Source organism: Centropristis striata, chromosome 20, assembly GCF_030273125.1.
Source record: "Centropristis striata isolate RG_2023a ecotype Rhode Island chromosome 20, C.striata_1.0, whole genome shotgun sequence".
In the NCBI taxonomy this organism is placed as follows: Eukaryota; Metazoa; Chordata; class Actinopteri; order Perciformes; family Serranidae; genus Centropristis; species Centropristis striata.
The window spans coordinates 4,450,034-4,471,739 of record NC_081536.1 but is presented as its reverse complement, the minus strand read 5'-3'; the positions used below and the strand labels follow the sequence as shown (position 1 = coordinate 4,471,739).

General features: G+C 37.4%; 1 protein-coding gene across 2 annotated transcripts; it reads right to left on the bottom strand.

The window, feature by feature from the left end:
• Window positions 1-1,856: 1,856 nt before the first annotated feature.
• inpp5f (inositol polyphosphate-5-phosphatase F) lies at window positions 1,857-19,998 on the bottom strand. Of its 2 annotated transcripts, none has more exons than XM_059359500.1 (20): window positions 19,548-19,998; window positions 16,876-16,956; window positions 16,232-16,368; window positions 14,794-14,922; window positions 14,455-14,640; window positions 14,294-14,350; window positions 13,039-13,237; window positions 12,627-12,806; window positions 11,526-11,593; window positions 11,161-11,285; window positions 10,975-11,052; window positions 10,195-10,315; window positions 9,325-9,453; window positions 9,110-9,227; window positions 7,893-8,091; window positions 6,754-6,825; window positions 6,575-6,648; window positions 6,264-6,392; window positions 6,072-6,159; window positions 1,857-5,665 (listed from the first exon to the last, which is right to left on the bottom strand). In XM_059359500.1, exons 1-20 carry the CDS (start codon window positions 19,642-19,644, stop codon window positions 4,507-4,509), a joined length of 3,426 nt encoding a protein of 1,141 aa, XP_059215483.1. In that variant the 5' UTR covers window positions 19,645-19,998; the 3' UTR covers window positions 1,857-4,506. The 2 variants fall into 2 exon arrangements, with proteins under 2 accessions (XP_059215483.1, XP_059215484.1); XM_059359501.1 differs by having other exon boundaries at window positions 14,455-14,622.
• Window positions 19,999-21,706: the final 1,708 nt, after the last annotated feature.

Here is a 21,706-nt window from a genome sequence, read left to right as displayed (position 1 = left end):
TTGGTTTATAAAAGTGTTGATGCAGACCAGAAATACTGTGAAATACTTCACATAAAAACATTCCAACCTCAAAAATATATTTTCTTTTTGAGTCTGTATATACAGTCTTGGAAAACAATTATTAGACCACCCTTGTTTCCTTCAATTCTTGTTCATTTCAATACCTAGTACAACTAAAGGTACATTTTTTTTCCCGAAAAATATAATAACAAACATGGCTCAAGAATTTAATTTAAGAGCTGATATCTAGTCATTTTCCATGGTTTTCTTGATACCAAATCATTATGATCAAGAAAAGTACCAAAATGTGTTAAATATATATACAGTCATGGAAAAAATGATTAAACCATCCTTGTTTTCTTCAGTATCTTATTTAAGAGCAGATATCTAGCCATTTTCCATGGTTTTCTTGATAATAACCAACATTATTATCAATAAAACCATGGAAAATGTCTAGATATCTGCTCTTAAATCAAACTTTTATGAGCTATTTTTGTTATCATTATATTTGTCCAAACAAATGTACCTTTAGTTGTACCAGGCATCAAAATGAACAAGAAATTGAAGAAAACAAGGGTGGTAGAAAAATGTTTTCCACTGTATTTAGCTAATTTCCAGCCTATATAAAGAGCTAATTGTTTAATATGCTGGCATGGGGAACACCTGTTAATTTATTTGACAATTATGGAAGCCCAATTCTGCCAGTAGAAGGGAAAAAAGACTCAAACTTAGCCATGTGATGAAAATAATGTCATGAGAAACCTCGAAATAATCAGAGTCAATACGCTTCTCATGTTGAGAATGTTTCTCATTTCATACCGACATAACCAGTAACTTATCTTGAGATATTAAGTCATTATTTAAGAACAGCTCTCCTTATTTCCAGCCTATATAAATAGCTAATTGTTTAATATGCTGGCATGGGGAACTCCTGTTCATGGATTTGACAATTATGGAAGCCCAATTCTGCCAGTCGAAGGGGGAAAAAAGATTAAAACTTAGCCATGTGATAAAAGACTGTCATGAGAAACCTTATGGAAATAATCAGAAGAATTAATTAGTTTCTCATGTTGAGAATGTTTCTCATTTGATACCAACATAAGTTAACCCTCCTTTTATGTTCGTTTCTCAGGAACTACAATAATGTTCATGGGTCAGTTTGACCCGGGGCATGTTTAATTATTCAAAAGTGTCAGAAACTTAAAAAATCCCAATAAACATTGTTTATATTTCATTAATAACTCAATTACTAACCATTACGATCAATATTTAGTACAATGGTGTTCTTTACCTCTCACAGATCATGGTTCAATGAGGATAATTCACTCGTTTTTCATTGAAAGTGCATTTGTTAAAGGTTTATTTTATATATATTGGAAAGACCTACATACAAAATACAATGGTTTCACATTACATTGATTTATTTCTTTTATTTTACATTTAAAAAAATTATTCAACTTTTTTCTGCTATTTTTAAACTTTAAAATGGGTCAATTAGACCCACAACATAACAGGAGGGTTAACCTAACTCATCTTGAGATATTAAGTCATTATTTAAGAACATTTCTCCTTATTTTGAGATTATTTTGGAGTAATTTGCTCAAAATGACTATAAGAAACTTTTAAAATAATGACAAACGTCAAAATATAACATCTTTTGGGATATTTTCTCACTTCAGTTAAGTTTCTCATGATATTATACAGTATATTGTTTCCATCATGAGGGCAGAAATGGTCTTCCATAGACAATAAACCTCATGCAACACTTGTGCACTCATTATTTTTTTATTCCAACGGAATATCTTCCTAGACAAAAAGTGTACAGTGCACTTTGTTATCAAGTAACACGTAAGAGGTTAAGAATAAATAGGATACTTTAATATACAATACAATCTCAGTACACCGTGGAAAACAATGACAACAGTCAGTTGGTAGAGAGGAAAGATGACCACAGACATTCAGATGAAATAGTGCTAATGCTAGAAAATGTGCTTCGACAGTGCAAATCAAATGCTTTAAGACCTCTAAAGTCACATGATAATTTGTCATGGTCCGGGGTCCTAATGGGAGGGGAGGACGACCTCTGACAACAAATGAAGAGGTGGTTGCAAAAGCACTTGGTGTAAAAACAAAAAAGGAAAAAAAGAGAAAAAAAAAAAATCTCACCCAGCAAACATAGGAGCAAATATAACTGCCAGCTTTTGCATATAAAAACCAGACACCAACACTCTAGCACTGTGGTCTCTATCGGGAATGTTGAGGACTAATGTTCCTTTTTTTTTAGCTTCACACAGCAAGTTTGGGACAGAATACGATTTCTGCTCTGCTTGGGAACTGCTCCAGTGTTCGAAATCCTGCAGGAAGTTTTAAAAAAAACAACCTCTGCATTAAAACTTTGCGTTACAGCTATTACCTTAAAGCTTTTGGCAGCACCACACACTATCAGCAGGTTCAATATCTATATAATGTAGCAGCCAGGGCTACAATCTCACTTAACACAATTATAGTCCGATAAAATATACATGTATCCCACTTCTAATCTGCTGGTGAGCAAGCTGAATGCAAAAAAACAACAAACAAAAAAAAACAGGCAGATAGAAGACATAATATGAAACGTGTGACTGCATATCTTGGGATATTTCAGCTCGAAGCAAACCGGATTATTATTCTTCATCATAAATAGACACAAACATACAAAGCAGTGTGATCAGGTCGCCTTGGTTCATTAGGAATTCTTCTGTAACGAGGTCATGTGAGAAACATTTTGCACTGGATGACAACTGGAGAGTGTAACGGTTGAGCAACGAGGCAAAACCTCACTTCTGGAGGTTAACGGAAGTACAATATAACAATGTTTGAGGCTTCGTAGCACATAAAAATAACTAAATACAAGCAGCAAACATACTGTACAGTACAAACACACACCCGACACACCTCCCAAACCTGCTCATATAAATGGAGAACACGAGTATGTGCCGGTGGATGAAATATCCCAAGATACAGCCTGACGACAGACGGTAACCCTGAACATGATCTTTTATACAGTACACCAAATGTAACATGTAAGAATGGACTTAAAAAGGTAGATTTTGCCATAAATACCTGATATACATAATCCCACTTCAATTCCCTGTTAAGGCAAATATGCTTTCAGTTTGGGGGAGTGCATAAAAGCGTCAGTGTTTCTTATAATTGGATGGGTGCAATTGCATATATATCTACTATATGCTACTCTCATGTCTTTGTCAACATGCAACGTCAATGTACAACGCTGGCCGAGGACTCAAAGTTCAAACAAACCCTCTTTAGGTAATTAGTACAACCGTTAGCAGAATAGTTATTTCATTATATTTATCTATCAAAAGCAACTTCCAACCAGTAGTTTTCTGGTTTTTTCATGGTTAGCGATGACACTCCTGGGCGACCTTTTCAAAATATAATGCTCATACCTCTTTGAACATATTAAGATGCCACCCTGCTATCAATACAAAAAAGCTTAAGGGAAGGCTGTACTCAGGGAACAGATAAACATACAATACTCACTGTACATATCAACAACCAGGATACTCTTACTAAAGGTCTTGTGTAGTCATTATTTCTATAACAGTATATCTGCTAAATTACACTTGACAACATTGATATTACATAGGATAAACTACGTACAGTATGTCGTCCGGCGGCTAGTTTCTGACAGCTATACAAAGGGTAATAGTTTACACAGATTTGTCCTTTGGGAATCACAAAAAAGATATTTGGTCGGATTCTACAACAACTGTTACAAATCGAAGGCTATTACGAGGTCTAATATCACAAACGCCAATAAAGTGACCTGCACATACAGGGTGGACGTACAGTACGTGATAAAGTCAGATTGGTCTTTCAACACGCGGCTAATGCTTATCTGCCCTGTCAAAATCAGCTACCGTTAACCTCACATGCAAGCACTGTGGGTATAATAAGACTAAGGGTAGTGACATGTTCACATGCACAAAAATACTCAGCATATCACTGCAAGTACATGAGTTATAAACATCTTAAATATCTTCTTATGTCTTGTTATTTGTCTCTTAGGGTAATAATCCTTCCATGTTTGATCAGAAAACTGCACTTACAGAACAGTTTACTTCAAAGGTAGCAGTATTTCTGGAGCGATTTAGGATTTAGATGTACATACACGCTATTCAATCAAATGTTCTACTGTATAAAACATGGGAATTACAATATGATTGTGCTAGGTTGCATGGCAAAAGGGATATTATAAGACAATGAGCGCTCTCTGATGTGCTCTCTCTGTGCATGTAAACATGGTCACTGTCATGTTAGGCTGAGGGATATATGTCTAACTTCTGTACAAGAGTCTTAATTAACAAGGGCAACTAAAGGGCAGAATTTAGGAGTGCATTTCTTGGCCGAGTAGTGACGCTATGTGCAAGCTTTTGCTACTGCTACCATACAGGAAGTTTTCTACGCGACGTGCGACTACAAAATCCTGCTACAAGGAAAGCACTAGATCTGAATGATCCTGGTCTGGCACTGTGTAAACATTGCCTTCAGCTCGTTCTCTTGGGCTTCGTTGACAACAGTGTCTGGCTCCGGACTCTTCTGTACCTTCGCCACGGCAAAGTTGATGCCCTGGGTGAGTCCCGCCTGGGTGAGGCTGGCCACCTGCACCATGGAGCTCTTGATCTTGGCAAAGGGGGACACCACTCGGCTGCCGTTGCTGTCGGCGGGCGAGGGGCCGAGGCTGCCCTCCAACTGTGAACACAGGCTCCTCTGGGAGCCTCCCGAGGCCGCGGAGCTGGGCTTCTGGACGGTGAGGAGGTTGGAGCCGGAGGTAGTGGAGTCGACGTCTAGCTGGGACGGCCTGGGGAGCTGGGGCTCCTGCTGCGGCTCCGAGCTTGGCTGCTTGTCCGAGTCCGCTAGGGTCTTATTCTGCACAGGCACGGCAGGGTTGAGTAGGGGGACGGCGGCTGGAGGCTGCTCTCCAAACACCTCCACGGGTTTGGTCTGTGCGTCCTGGATGAACTGGTGGCAGTAGGCTTCAATGGGAGTACCAAAGTCAATCAGAATGGCTTCTTCAGCCACCGAGGCGGCCCCTGGGGACTTGTCTTCGCTGGCTTGCGGGGAGCTTTCCTGCTTCCCGTCGCAGCCGGTGACTCGGATAACAGACGGGATGTTTAGCTCCACGCTGCCGATGGACTGGGAGCGGCTGCCCAGTCGTGGATTTGATGCTACGATGCCGCAGCTGGGCAGCACATAGTCCACGTTCTCTAACGAACCGGAACACGGGTGCTCCGGGTCAGAGTTATAAGAGTCGGAGTCATCTGACATTTCAGAGTGCCCGTCGCCGATATCTTTTAGCACTCCTGTGTTGGGGTTGTTGTCTGAAGTCTCCAAGCTGCTGTCTGACTTCCACAGGTTGACGTGCATAGTTGGCTTTAGGAAATTGACCTTAACGTCAGGTTTGGAGAAGGTGCCCAGCCTCCCGAGGGGCTTGAAGGGGCCAATGTTTACGTTCGTCTTGGTCTGTTTCACTTTCTGATTGAGAGAGGAGAACTTGTTGAGGAGGAAACTTTTGCCCTGAGCGAGTCCAGAGCTGCCCTGGCCCTGGTCAGCAGGTTTGTTCTGAATGCCCATTATATCCTCATGAGGTTTACTCTGCCGCCTGGAACACAAACAAGCTCTTGTTATTAATTAAAAGTTAAAATTGTACTTTGATGGCTGCAAATGTTTACCTTCATTGCATTTAAATATGTGAAAAAGAGACTAATTATTTTATTTTATTTTATTTTTTAGACCGTTTGTTTGTCTGTCTGTTTTCGCCATGTGGCTTTGTATCGTTGTTTTCATTCTTGTTGTTGTGGTTATCCTTTATATTATTCTTTGTATGTTATTTGTGTGTACATTATGTCTAATTTGTAAATATGTTTCTGAGTCTTTGTTGTCTAGAATTGTGTTTTGTTTTCATATTGTGGCTCCTAATAAGTAATCCACTGTTCTTTTCTTTGTTTATTCGTTAATAAAAATAAAAAAAAAACAAAAAATAAAAAAAGAGACTAATTAGTACTCACCTCTCCAGCTTCTTTTCAACCACCAGCAGGTCCAGCCCCGTGGCCTGTTTAGTTATGCGGAGCATCTCAGCTATGCACTGTAATGTGTCTGAAATATATCAACAATGTGAGTCTCAACCAGTAAATGCAGTTTTTTTTGTGTGATCTCAAACATTTCCTATTTTGGAAAGAATTTAAAGAACTCCGTCCAACCTTTTCCGTCATCCTCCGGATTTCGTGTTGCTGCTCTGAGCGTGTGAAAGTATCCACTCGTCTCTTCACTCCTGTAATGCAAACGCATGCAGCAGAACTTTGGCTTCCCAAACAGAGTCGGCTCTGGACCTGCAACGGAAAAAAACATAACTTGTAACTTCCAGTTTTTTGTGAGGCACTTTCCTCGTATGAATCATAAGTGAAGATGTTGCTAAAAGGTTACAGAGAAACTGTTAAGGACACTTTTTGGGAAGTGTCGAGTGACTAAGTGAGTGTACAGAAACTTCACTTCTCCTTTGACTCTAACTTACCAATTTCGATCTTTTCCAAACCCTCTAAATTGAGGCGCTGGTATTGGTTGACTTTATCTGCTTCTTCATCGTAGCTGCAAGAAAACAAATGCAAACAAAAGTGAATCCAGTGTAAAAAAACTTAACTAAAATGTTTGCAAACAGTACAACTGTTGCATAGTTACTACAATCAGACTTACTAAGCAATGTAATAGGCTTTGTCAGACAGAAGCAGCAGCACATCCACGTCTTTGTTGGTTGCATCAACGAGGCTGGAGCAGAAATAAGAAACTGCATCATGAAAAGAGCACTTAACCCATAAGAACCCATGGTGACACCCTTGTAACAAACACTTTAAATCTTCTAGAATCTAAGTTTAAACCCATTTAACAAATCTAACCCATTAATAGGCTGTCCTGTATTGCATTTAACTTTTTCTGACCATTTTTCCTGTCCTGTCACAATTTTGATACATGTTATGGAGATGCAAACAAAAAGGCAATTTTTTTGTTATTATTTTGTTACTTAAAAACAATCTGAAAAACAATTTGTTGTTAACAGCACTATTAATGTCACAATTTTGATATATGTTGTGGAGATGCAAAGAAAAAGGCAAATTTGTGTTTCTGTAAGCAGAAAATGTGTCTAGTTTATTTAATTTAAAATACGAAATATTATGAACACAAATACCATAAACGCCCAATGTAACATTTATGTTACATTACAGATCTTTGACATTTAGGGGGAGTATTTTTTTTAAAAAAAAACATCATAAATGTGTTCTATGTGGTCCACTTGGTCTGTGGTATATCCCCCATAATTTTCCTTTAAGGATATTTGGGTCTGGGTTCTTATGTACGGAAGCCCTGAACCGCAAGTCAAGAAATTTTTTTTTGAGATATTATCTCATTATTTCGAGATAATATCTCGTAATTACAAGATAATATCTCGTTATTTCGAGATAATATCTCGTTATTACCTATGTAAAAAAAAAAAATTTTTTTAATTTTTTTTAAATTTTTTTTTTTTTTACATAGGTGTGTTATCTTGACATCACGAGATATTATCTCGAAATAATGAGATAATATCTGAAGAAAAAAAAAATTTTGGAAGATTTTTTTTTTTTTATTTTTTTTTTTTTTTACATATGTGTATTATCTCGAAATAATGAGATATTATCTTGAAATAACGAGATATGATCTCGAAATAACAAGATAACATCTCAAAAAAAAATTTCTTCACTTGCGGTTCAGGGCTTCTGTACTTATGGGTTAAACTAACATAAACTACTGAACACACAGTATAAATATTACAAAGGACGGGGCAGCGAGCCACTAACCTCATGTCACAATTGATGAGTGCCCAACCTCCATGAAACTTCTCATCATCCGGCAGCAAAAGCTGCATGTAGGTCTGCAGCAGGAGGCTGACCTGCTCCTGTGCTCCCCTCTGGCTCTCTTTCTCCTTCTCTTCATGCTCCTTCTCCTTACTGAAGATGGAGTACAGGTCCTCCGTCACCGGCAGGCCCATCATTAGGTCTACAGGGAGAGGCAGATTTTAAGACCACGCAATATGGACACATACAGTACAGGCCAAAAGTTTGGACACACCTTCTCATTCAATGTTTTTCCTTTATTTTCATGACTATTTACATTGTAGATTCATAAAAACTATTAATGAACTCATGTGGAATTATGTACTTAACAACAAAAAAGTGTGAAATAACTGAAAACATGTCTTATATTCTAGTAAGCAAAGGGTGGCTACTTTGAGGAATCTAAAATACAAGACATGTTTTCAGTTATTTTATACGGAAGCCCTGAACCGCAAGTGAAGAAATTTTTTTTTGAGATGTTATCTTGTTATTTCGAGATCATATCTCGTTATTTTAAAATAATATCTCATTATTTCGAGATAATACACATATGTAAAAAAAAATAAGAATTAAAACAAAAAAAATCTTCCAAATTTTTTTTTTCTTCAGATATTATCTCATTATTTCGAGATATTATCTCGTAATTACGAGATAATATCTCGTTATTTCGAGATAATATCTTGTTATTTCGAGATAACACACCTATGTAAAAAATAAATATATATAATATAAATATATATATATTTTTATTTTTATTTTTTTTACATAGGTGTGTTATCTCGAAATAACGAGATATTATCTCGAAATAATGAGATAATATCTGAAGAAAAAAAAAATGTTGGAAGATTTTTTTTTTTAATTCTTATTTTTTTTTTTACATATGTGTATTATCTCGAAATAATGAGATATTATCTTGAAATAACGAGATATGATCTCGAAATAACAAGATAACATCGCAAAAAAAAATTTCTTCACTTGCGGTTCAGGGCTTCCGTAATTTCACACTTTTTTTGTTAAGTACATAATTCCATATGTGTTTATTCATAGTTTTGATGCCTTCAGTGAGAATCTACAATGTAAATAGTCATGAAAATAAAGAAAAACGCATTGAATGAGATGGGTGTGTCCAAACTTTTGGCCTGTACTGTACACGGCTGTACTTTGCTTTTGTTTTCCCGTACCGATGACTGCTTGTCTGTAAGCGTCCCTGAAGCGGTTCAGATAGTAGCGGTTGGCTGAGTTCACACCATCCTTCATCACACCAGCCAGTTTCCTCTCCCCCGTCCTGGTGAAATCTCCCTAAAACAGATCACACAGTTTCTGTTAAATATGGCACACCTCACTACTGTTTGTTTACGCAAACACTGATCCAGATGTGTAGAGGCCGTGACGTTACCTTGAGAGCTGCTGTGCCTGCGTACTGTCTGCTGATGGTGTCTCCATTGTTGGCCCACATGATCTGATAAATCCTGTAGCATTTGACAGGCAGAGGCTGCTCCGGAGGCATCACGCCTAGTTTCTTAAGCTGCACAAAGACAGGAGACATTTGGTGAGTTTATACTGCATCAGTGGGAAATGTTAGCCTCTATTTACTTACACAGATGGAGTTAGACTTACACTTGGAATTGTTGGATTCCTAGAAAGAAGCTAAAAAAGATCTAATCTGCTATCTGCTGTACAAGCATAGACAGCAGTAATCTGTTAAGTAAACAAACTAACAGAGATTCCTGTTGCTAAGTGAACCTGCTGAATCCCAACTTTTGTAAAGCACTATGTAATCCTAGTTTTGTGTGTGTACAAGATATAAAATTTTATTTTTTTATTTTTTTTAACTAGGTTTTCCATTTCACTTTTATTTAAATTGTATATCCTTTTAATTGTAATGCATTTGCAAACATCATACATGTTTGTTCATTTTAATGTTGTATATCTGAAATAACCTACTTCATGTTATCTAACGTTATACTGTATGCTTTTATATTTGTATTTTGTTTCTTTTGTCATAAATTATATTTGCCTATTTTCTTCTTTGTTTGTTTTGGTTTCTCATTTATTGAGTCAACGTCTGTCAAATGAAATGTGTTATAGAAATAAACTTGACTTGACATATATATTGCATGCAGTTAAATATTTTGTATCTCAAACTTTACTAATACAGGAAATAGTGAAATACATCTAGAAAGCAGCACCTACAACGTATAGCAGATCATAATAGTAAAAGTTATTCTCAGTGAGAAATGCATGTCAGACAAGGGACAGATCTCACCTGTTGTTCCATCACCGCCCGAGCAAAAGAAGCCTGGACCACATTGGTCCTGTCCAGACAGTCCATACAGTTGACTCTAAAGAAGCCCTCCTGCTGGCAGATGACTCCAGCCTGATCCACCCTGACAGAGGAAGATACATTCATATAATTATTATCTAAAAGCCCCAAAAGTATTGTATTGTAAAAGTATTGTAGCCAAGTGGTTCATTGTTGATAAAACTAATTAAGCCCCAATGAACAAGAGCATGAGCAAGAGTTCATGATATCAGCATATAAAATCATGGAAAAAAATATTAGACTACCCCTTGTTTTCTTCAATTTCTTGTTCATTTTAACCCATTGAGGCCTAAAACGCCTGTAAAAACTGCCTGTAAAACCTGCCTGTAAAACCTGCCTGTAAAACCTCTGGGCGATTTTAAAATAAGCCCCTAAAACCTGAAGTTTTTCTGGAAATTCAACAGAAGTGTCAACGCTTCTACTAAATAATAGATTTTTCAGCCTCTGTAGCAGAAAAAAATGAAATTCAAAAAGTATTTGAGAGCTTATACAAATACTACAAAACGACGTATCAGCTTTCCAGGCTTCAATGGGTTAATGCCTGGTACAACTAAAGGTATTTTTGGGGGATAAATATAATGATAACAACAAAAATGGCTCATAGGAGTTTAATTTAAGATGTGATATCTAGCCATTTTCCATTGTTTTCTTGATAATGATTGTGGATATTATCGTAGAAAACAATGATCTAATCATTTTTTACATGACTGTATCAACACTTACCAGGCCCACTTCATGTCAGTGATGATATCAGAGATCGCATCTGTCAGTATTTGCACGTTCTCAAACTTCATACCTCGGCTGAGAAACAGGATACAAGAAGCATAAAGGGGAAGGAAATGAAACGTGAAAATAGTACGACTTCATTCATGAACAAGTCACCATGCTGAGTAGAGGGTTTTTGCTTACCAGTGCTCGTGAAAGTCGAAGGAAACATATGTGAGGTTCGGGTTGTTGTAAAGCAAGACTTGCTTCAGATACGCGTCACCAATTATCTTCTCCCGTCCACTTTGATCCACTAAGTTAATGATGACCTGAAGAAGACAATAAAGCCTATTTATAACGTTTATGCACCTCAATGTTCTTCCAGTAAATACACACTGAGATGATAAATGTTAGAGGAAGTACAAAAAACTGTCATCAATTCTAGAAGAGCATTAACACTACACTCATCCACAGATGACAGAATAACATCTGTGGTCTGTAATCACAGTTGTGATAAATTTAGAGTCAACTGTGCTCACACATACACACTGAGGCAAAGCAAAACCCACCTGCTTTTTGTAGAGTTTGAGCTGTTCTTCAAAGTGATCAGAAAAGTAGGACATGGTCTCCTTCTCACCTAAAAGAGAAAAATATGCATACAAATGATTTCAACATAATTGAATCTGTCTACGAGACCTAGTGTGCAAATTTTCACTTCACCTCAAGATGCAGCAAATTCCCCACATCCAATCTACAATTACTCCAAATCCCAAACAGAGAATCATTTATTTAGTGGAGCAAGGACAGGTGTCTAAAACTCCAAAAGAACACTAATACTGAAGGAAATGTTGTTGCTTTTTCATAAAAAAGTTTGTATCATTGTATGAAATAAGTTTCTAAAAAGATACTAGCCCATTATTAAGAGATACTGAGTCATAATTTTGAAAAGTTTCTCATGACAATGACTCTTAGTATCTTCTTCCCCCTCATCACAATGGCAGAAATGGACTTCCAAACTTTTTTAAATGTACAACTATGCAAGGCCCACTTCACTTCACTTTAGACACTCTGTAGCAGCTATTCTCAACCTTGGGGTCGGGACCCCAATTGGGGTCACGAGATGATTTCTGGGGGTCGCCAAATCATTTTGGAAGTCAGCTCTGTCTCCACTGTGTTAAAGTGTTCATGTGTTAATGTGTTTTAGTCTTTTTGGTCACTTAATGTCTTTTTTTTGGTCATTGTGTGTGTTATTTGGTCATTTTGTGTCTTTTTTTTATCATTTTGTGGTCAATTTGTTTCTTTTTTGTGTCATTTTGTGTCTTTTTTGTGTCATTTTGTGTCTTTTTTGGTCATTTTGTGTCTTTTTTGATCATTTTGTGACTTTTTTGATCATTTTGTGTCTTTTTTGGTAATTTTGTTTCCTTTTTTGGGTCATTTTGTGTCTTTTTTTTATCATTTTGTGGTCAATTTGTGTCTTTTTTTGGTCATTTTGTTTCCTTTTTTTGGTCATTTTGTTTCCTTTTTTGGGTGATCTGAACTGTGCGTGTGAGATTCTGTTCAGTGAGCGGGGGTTGCGGACAACATGCATATTAAATTGGGGGTCGCGACTGAAAAAGGTTGAGAACTACTGCTCTGGAGGACTGTATGCATGATATTGCAGTTCTGCTGACCTTTCTCTAAGCGTGGCCGGGGATTGTAGCGGTACCCTGCCTGGCTCCAGAAGACAGGCACGGAGCCACGAGTCTGCACAAAGGACAGAGTGTGGCTGTGCACGTGGATCAACTGCTCTGTCTCCACATAGTTAGCAACGTGGCCATCGGTATCCACTCCTCTGCGTTTGTACCTCATCCCTGCAGGCAAGGAGAATGCACCAACACCATTCAGATTATTTATATCACAGATCATGCTTCGGTTGAAGAGACAAAACTAATTTGTCTGTCGGGTTATTCACAGCGTACTTTGAAAAAAAAATCCTATTTGGATGTGGTAATCGGTCTTAATTACGCAACATAACCCAAATATTCGGGCTTAATCAGAGTTCAGGCTTTCTCTCGGCCGAACTGACAGTAACCGCAGCTTTACCTGCGCGGTGGCGGCTACGTCTGGAGATCAGGGCCACGGTGAAGCGGGGATGGATGTCATCGACGCAGGTGACCTCCTGTGGTGGAGTCTCAGGGCTGCTCCTCTCCTCGTCGGACGTCTCGTTGTAGTTCACCACCAGTTCCTCCACCTGTACAAAGCCCTGGATGATCGGTGTCACCCAAAAGTCCACCTCTGGCACCTGGGGCGTTCGGACAGTTAAAAATAACAGCAGGACAAGAAGATTAAAAGGCTGTTTGCCAGGATGACAAGGAAGCACTTTGCATGCAATCCTATCCCAAGTAGATAATCTTGCATAACTCAGAGGTGTTAGCCTTTCGATTCACTGAGTATTTTTATACTCTTCTGGTAAAGCTCTGCTAATTATTCACACATACAACTGCCACATTTACACAGCAAGGCCAGTCATGCTGTTGGAGCTGGCAAATGTACAAATGTAAATGTAAAAGCACAGCAACTGTCATTAAAAAATGTGTTTCGAAAGTCAATTTATTCGGTTCTAAAATGATAGAAATATAGCATAATTTGGGTGGGTTATTTTATTATTATGTCAACTGTTCTTGGTGTAAATCTCCAACCTTGCCCTCTGATTGCTATATTTGGGATTCCCAGCCCCTCACTTGCACTGAACTCCATGCAAAAAGATATTATAGCTTTCACATCCCTACTTGCAAGACGTTTATTATTGTTACACTGGAAATCTGCTAAATCTCCTTCTACTTCCCGTTGGCTTAAAGACACCATGTTTTTTTTAAAGCTTGAAAAAATTAAATATACATTAAGAGGAAGTACAGTCAAATTTTTTCACAAATGGCAACCTTTTATTTCCTATTTCACTAATTTAGAGGTACTGCCTGATTGAATTTCTGCCTATTACTGTTGTTGTGCATTTTATATTGCATAATTGATCAACAGTATGTTTGTTGGTTGTGATGTGCCGAGGTGGGGCGTGGGTGGGGGTTGGGGAGGTGGGGGTTTACACTGCACTCTGTAATCTAATTTAATTATATTTCTTCTACAATTCTATCAGTGTTTTTGTTCATTTTCGTTTGTGTATGTGTATATGTGACTGTTTACATGTACATATATGTATAAAAAATAAGAAAAGGATAATTGTATTCATGTAATTTAAAAAAATTTTATTGTGTGTTTCAATAAAAATATTTTGGAAAAAAAAAAAAAAAGAAATATAGCATAATTGCACCACTAAATATTTCTGTGTAGAAGAGTAATTTACCTGAAGGTCAATAATGTCTTGGATCATGTGTTTATTCCAGAAGAAACGATCGTCCACCTTTCAGAAAGGAAAACAATGACTGTCAATAACATGGAGGGGTGTTTGCTATGTAAATATGAAAAATAAATGAGGCAAGTTGTGTAGCGTGTTTCCCTCCACACCTGTTTCCACAGGGGTAGTCCCGACTTGTCTGAGTCTCCCTGACGCTGCACAGTGTTCGTCAGGTCGTAGGTCATGCTGTAGTAGAAGGAATCTGAGTCCATGAACACCTTGTACAGCTCATCCAGCAGCCGCCTCTCCAGACGTTCCTTCTCTTTATTCTCCTTGACCTGGAAGGCAGGGGAATACTGGATTGGGTGTGTGGATAGAAAAGAGTGGTAAGTTGAAAACCAAAGAAAGAAAAATCCCAAGAACGTCAAAGCTTTGAAGGATAGAAAAAGTAGCGTGTCGTCTTGAGAATGACAAAATACAATGTTTATAAAGTGACAACAAAAAAATACCTTTTTCTTGATGGGCACAGCCACATTAGATTTGATCTGGCTGAAGGTTTTCATCAAGAACTTTGACTCATCGGGAGACTGGGCCAGTTTCTCTGGTTTGTCGATTCCAAAGTGATGCTTCTTGCAAAGCTGAAAAAGAGGATTCTCTATCAAATCCATGCAATGAAACACATATGGCTGTGATATTTAGAAAGTTAAAGTTACAATCTCAAAGGTTTTTTTCTCTTCGGTTGCACCAAAGGCGGTAAGCAGCAACCGCAGTAGGGTTGGCCTGTCTACCAAACATCATGATGACCAATGATATCGTCAGTGAAAGTCATCCAAACTACTCAGATCATGTGGGCACAAAATCCAATCTGTTGCATTAGCTCAGCCTGCTGATTCCACTATCGCCGCTTGGGATTTTTTTTCTGGAAATGTCACATCGGACACCCAGTTTGTAGTACTGCAAATGCAAGGGCTTTCATGAAGTCAGCCCACCACACGGGTGTGTATGTGACAGAGCGAGTGTTTGCTTCACATTTTGTTTGGGGGGCGGGGCAGCTCGTCCGATGTCCTCTTCTAATTTCACAAGGACAGTGCTTTTTCTTCGTTCATTTCATTTAAAAAGATATTGCATGCCGTGAACGGATATCCAGTTGTTCGTAGATGATGCAATGTTGTTTATATACATGTTATAGGAATAGTTATTGACTATTTCTGTAACACATTGCCAACAAAAATCGCATTGACCAAACATGGTCAGCCATATACTCGGTTTTGACTTAGTCTTGTTTAAATGAAAATCTTCAAGGTTATTACTTTAAAGACATGGTCAATTTGCTGAGGACACCAAAATTTATTAAATTTGGTACAAAACAGAAAAAGTATATCACTACCCACTACCCGTTTCCAAAAGCACAACAATACAGTACTCTACGTAGTTCTAATTTCACAGTGCAGTGAATAATCTAACAGCTACATTGATCTATGGGATGTCTAGGCACAACAGGGATGGACGGGTCATTCTGCAGGACATTATACAACAGGACTGGGTCTAAAAGTCTATCCAGGAACGATCGTCCTGCTACGTATTTACTCACTTGAAAATATTCTGTCTCATCATCCATGAAGCTCCCCTGAAAGACTGAAATCTTAGTAATGTTCAACTTCCTCTACGATCAGTTTCACTGATTATGTCTGCACTCTAAATGTCTAAATGTAACACATCTTTTAATAAGTTAAAAAGTTACTTTGCACCACTGTCAGGCCACCAGAGATGAATCATATTGTGACGCATACAGGGTATTATTGGGCACATTTAATGTAATAATTAAATACAACTTAAGATTCTCATGAGTACTGTTACAATGACTATCAGAGGGGCTGAGTGCAATGATTAAAACACAAGTACATGAACAGTGCTTCTCATATCTCATTACAGTGTCAGTGTACACACCTCCAGCTCGAGCTCCTGCGGCTCTTCGTCGGAGAGAGGAATGACAGCTATCTTGGTGATCTTGTAGACATTGTGGTTGCCTGGTAAAATGCCCACCAGTGCTTTCTGGCGGATTAATACGAGGCCGAGAGGAAGGTCTGCCAAGAGGAGAAAGAAGAGGGGGGAGTTGCGTCATGGGTGCAGAATTCCTCACATTCTGAGAGGTGTGAAGAAAGCAGCTGCACACCAGCCATTAACTGCAGATTTTTTTAATAAGGTAACACAAGATGTGCAAATAAATATCCAAACCATGCCTATCCCTATTATTCAATTTATGTAATTGTCCATATATTTTCTTGTAAAAAGGTGTAATGTTTAATCTCAAACTTACCTACCCTGAGCCATCAACTAAATCAAATTTTTATCATCAATTGAATCATCGCCATCAGCTCACTCCTCTTCATAACTGCACACATTTCTGAGTACTTTGACACATTTTTTTAACACCTTTTCTTGTGAGTAAGAAACATGCTAAGCGCTGGATCATTCTGGAACACAAGTGTCCGCTGCACGCAGACAGGAAATACTGGTAAAAAAATGTTTGTAGTCTGTGCAAAAGCAAAAAAAAAAAACAGCTTGTGAAAGATTTTTGATTCTCCACTTACCTGTGTGAAGCTGAATCTTTCCAATGACACCTTCCACCAAACCCAAACACACCGGATTCCAAGCTAACAACAGGTCTGTTGCTGAAATATAAATATGAAAAGCAAAACATCAAAACAATGATGTAGCAAAAACAGCTCAGAAAGATATGCTTGAGGACAGATAAGCAGCCAGGGTCAAAAAGGTGTTATGCAAGTGCCACTTTGTTTTCTCAAGCCTTGAGTTATCTAATGAAAGGTTTGAGTATGGGCACCTTTTATATCAGAAACAGACAAATAAATACCAACAGCTTCATCTACAGTGTGAGTTTACCCAACAGAAAGTAGCTCAAAGCGGTTGTGGTTGGGTGATTTCCTGTCACCATGCAAAAACATGCTTTTAATAAATACCCGGTTAGTCTCGCTTAACCAGAAAATAAACAAAAAGACACGGTCTAGAAATTGCCGAACTTACAGCTGTGTGTGTGTGTGTAAACTGTGAGAATCTAACTCAATCTGTGTAAATCATATTGTTCTAGAATTTTGTGATTTCAGCAAATCTGATTGTTGTCTAAGGAATCAATGTAATTTCATGCAGAATGTGATTTACACCTCTAATATTGTGATAGGGGTTGCCTTTTCCTGTTTTTTAAGATGCATTACAGATAAGATAAGATAAGATAAGATAAGATAAGATAAGATAAGATCCAGTAGGAAATTCTGTTTCCAGATTGCTCCAAATCCTCCAAAACAATTACAAAAAGTACAAAAATTACAGTCTAAGTAAGGTTAATCTCTAGAAAGTTCTAGCTGCTCTATTTTAAACACTGCCTTTACCCACTTAGTCATTGTATCCACATTACTGAAGATTACTTATCATAAAACCTCATTATGTAAATATATTGTGAAAGCACCAACTGTCCACCCTACAATATTGTCACATGATCAATATTAAGGTATTTGGTTAAAAATACTGTGATATTTAACTTTCTACATATCACCCAGGCCTAGTGCTTATAGTTTTTTTTCTGATTTGTCATGGTATTCAAATAGGAATCGAGCTGTTTTTTTTCTTTTATACTAGTATTGCCTCACTGTCTCCATTTATGAATATTTTCAAACATCAGGCCAAGTTGAAGTCAGTCGTGACACAAACTGAACGACTAAAGAGAAACTGGAATGCATGCTAGGCATTGGTGACGAATTAAACATCACAGCAGAGAAATTGGAAAAGTATGAGGGGTGTGGCTAAGGGTGGAGAACACCAACTGTAGGCAGCTTGGACAATGGCTCTTCCTGTTCCAACAGTCATGTACAGGGAGGCCCCTAAAGGAAAGGTCTTGCAGAAAAAAAAAATGCTAAAAAAAAAAAAAATACCACAGCTTTACTCAGACTGTGAAATATCATGGAAATACTTCACTGTGTGCTTAAGAGTGGAGTGGAAACCCAGTGAGGAGTGGAAACCCTTTTTCCAATTAAATAATGAAACAGTGGTGCAACTAAAAACCTGTTCAGGATGGCTGCACAGCCATACAACTTCAACGGACAGAGAAGAAACACACTCTACTGACTCCAATGAAACTTCATTTTTAGTTCAGCCGGTCTTTCACTTCAGATGAGAATATTTAATTCTCACTGTATTTCATTGAAAAATCATGGCCAATTCTTTGCCACAGCTACACAGCAGCACTTCTGCAATGTGACTAAGCTGTAACACAGGGGCTCCTTTGCACTAAACATGCTTGTACTTGTATTTACTGTGCTACATAATACACCAGTCTAACATGTTAGCCTCCTAGCACATCTGTTAAACTGTCATTTAAAAAAAAGATGCAACATGAAAATTATATGTTCACCTCCTTTACAGTGCAGTACTGTGTCTGTTTGCTCGACAGATGAAGTGAAGAGTCACATTTACCTGAACATAAGAAACAGAGCAAGAACTTTGGAGTCTGTTTGGGGTGTTGGCACTCTCGCAATGAAAGCTCAGACGATGGTTTCAAGACTTCAAGGAATGGCGCATTCAGACAATATCCATATTTTCTTGTTTTGTTTGACGCATGTGGATCATTTAGAGCGGTTTAATGGCCACGTTAGCGTTAATTTTGAGTCACAATGACAACGAGTAGGGGATTAAACTATAAACCGCTGAGGTGTTTAACCCTATAAAGCCAAGTGTATACAGTAATTTTTGAGACCTCTACATCATCAAAAACCTGATGTCATTGCTGCATTAAAAAACTTCATATCAGCAGATGTTGTTATGATGTTGTGTTATATGGAAAAAATATGTATTTTGCATGTTTTGAGGAGAAAGGAAAAGTGAAAAATGTTGTTGTTTGATGTTTTTGTTAGTTCAAGAAAAACAAACTGTGAGCAACAAATTGCACAAAAAGACCTGATGTATCAAATATGATACAAATTAGAATTCATATATGCAATTTATTTTTTTTAAATTCGACAGCAAGTTAATAAGCACTCGGTTTTAATTAAAAAAAAAATTGAATTTTCTGGCAATTATTTCATGGTTCAGGCTTTATAGTGGTTAAGACACAAGGTGACAAAACCATCAGCAGAGTCATGCTTGACAATAAAAACACGTGTCTTTTTAGTTCACTCTAATAGATAATAATGCCGACTGGTAGTTTGTGATAAATGGCCGGCTGCGGTACAGAAAGCTGTCATCCAGTACGTACCAGGTCTGACGGTCATGGTCCCGTCTTTTCGGCTGCACCACAGAGCTCGGTCCCCGCTCTGCAGAATGTAGTCGTCTTTGGCTTGGAACAGCTCCATTTTGTCCCCCTTTTACGTGTCACAAAAACGGGTCGGGAGCCAGGTACAGGTGATTATCTGTAGCTAGCCAGAGAGCTAGCGACTGGCTAGCCACGGTTAGCTCGGTTAGCCCCCCACAGGCTGGTGAGCTACGGGAGCTAGCTAGCTAGCTAGCTACCTCTAGAGCTAGCGGCAGCAGCTGGATGCGTGTCGGATCTGTTTATTCCACTTCTACGCATACTGGTAATCACATTTCCTTTCTAGTGGAGACGCAGCCCTTCCTTGCCACAAGTCATGCTGGTCCCAGTAGAGGCAGAGACACATCAATGGGTGAGACTCACTGTGTCCCAGCAGCTGCTGCTTGCAGTTCAAGACGTAACCGACAGTTTCCTGCTCTAAACAATAACACGTGACCTGCTGCGTCATCACCGGTGTGCAGGTACTGGCTATAAAAACTACTCATGAAATAAGACATGTGAACGCACTCTCATACACTTTAAAAACTTATTCTCAGAAACCCCATAATAATATAAAGGGAAGCACCGTATACCCTATGTGCCTTATTATGTTATTTTATATATATATATATATATATATATATATATATATATATATATATATATATATTTAATTCTACATATACTGTAACTGACATTTTTCTTTATATGTCTTGTTTATATACTGAATGCCTGTATTTCCTTCATTGTTAATAAATATCAACAAAAAAAACCAAGAAAATCAAGAAAAAAACTACTCATAGTGAATGCACAGACTTTATGTACTTCGTATTCTCTGAATAATAATATACACATACCAATGTATGTGTATATTATTATTATTATTATTATTATTTTACTACTATTTTTCCTGATCAGTTCTATGTTTCATGACATTTGTTTCTTGTAATCCCTTTTTGTCTGACCTCATGATTGTCATGTTCCTTAATTGTCAATAAAGACAAGATTATTTTGGTTATTATATAGAAAACCACGGGAAATTAATAGATATCAGCTCTAAAATTAAACTCTTTTGAACTATTTCGTTTTTTTTATCATTATATTTGTACAAACAAATGTACCTTTAGTTGTACCAGGCATTAAAATGAACAAAAAGGATGGTCTAATAATTGTTTCTATGACTGTTTATCGAAAATTCCTTGACATTGATAACAAAAATGTACTTTATGCAATGGTCTTTATTAACTTCATGTCTTGTCATTATATGATTTTATTACCATATATTCATAGTGGACTCCCCATTGAGATGATAGTAAAAGTTAACAAGGTGTGACTTTATTAATTTGTCTTTTATCAGCCATTATAGTGATGCTTATATGCAGTGGTGTAAAAAGTATTCAGATCCTTTACTTAAGTAAAAGTAGTGTATTCAAAACTTATAAAGTAAAAGTACAAAAGTATCAGCATCAAAATGTACTTAAAGTATCAAAAGTAAAAGTACTCTTTATTCAGAATGAACCCACTCAGATTGTTATGTGTATTCTAAATATATTACTGTATTATTGTTATTGATGTATTTGTGTTAGCAGTCTTTCAATTTTGAAAGGATAGGGCTCATTTTAACAACTTAATTTACTGTTATGTGGTTAAAAAAATATTATTTTTTAAATTCAAATACCTTTAAATGAATCATATTTAACTAAAAAGTAACTAAAGCTGTCAGATAAATGTAGTGGAGTAAAAGTATAATATTTGCCTAAAAATGTAGTGAAGTAGAAGTATAAAGTTAAAGAAAATGGAAATACTCAAGTAAAATACAAGTACCTCAAAATTGTACTTTAGCACAGTACTTGAGTAAATGTACTTAGTTACATTCCAACACTGCTTATATGTCAAGGAAAGCACGACTTCCCAGCTACAGCACCTCTTGTTTAAAGAAAGGCTAGTGCCGGCTAAATCTGGGGAAATTAGGTTATTATGTCAGCATAAAATAATGTCCCTGTTCCGTTGTTATTTAAAAAACAACACAAATAACACCACATACGCACATTTTAAGTGTCCCCACCCCACTACGAATAAGGGGGAAAAAATGTTGTCAGTTATGACTCAGTGGGGCTCTGTGGGAA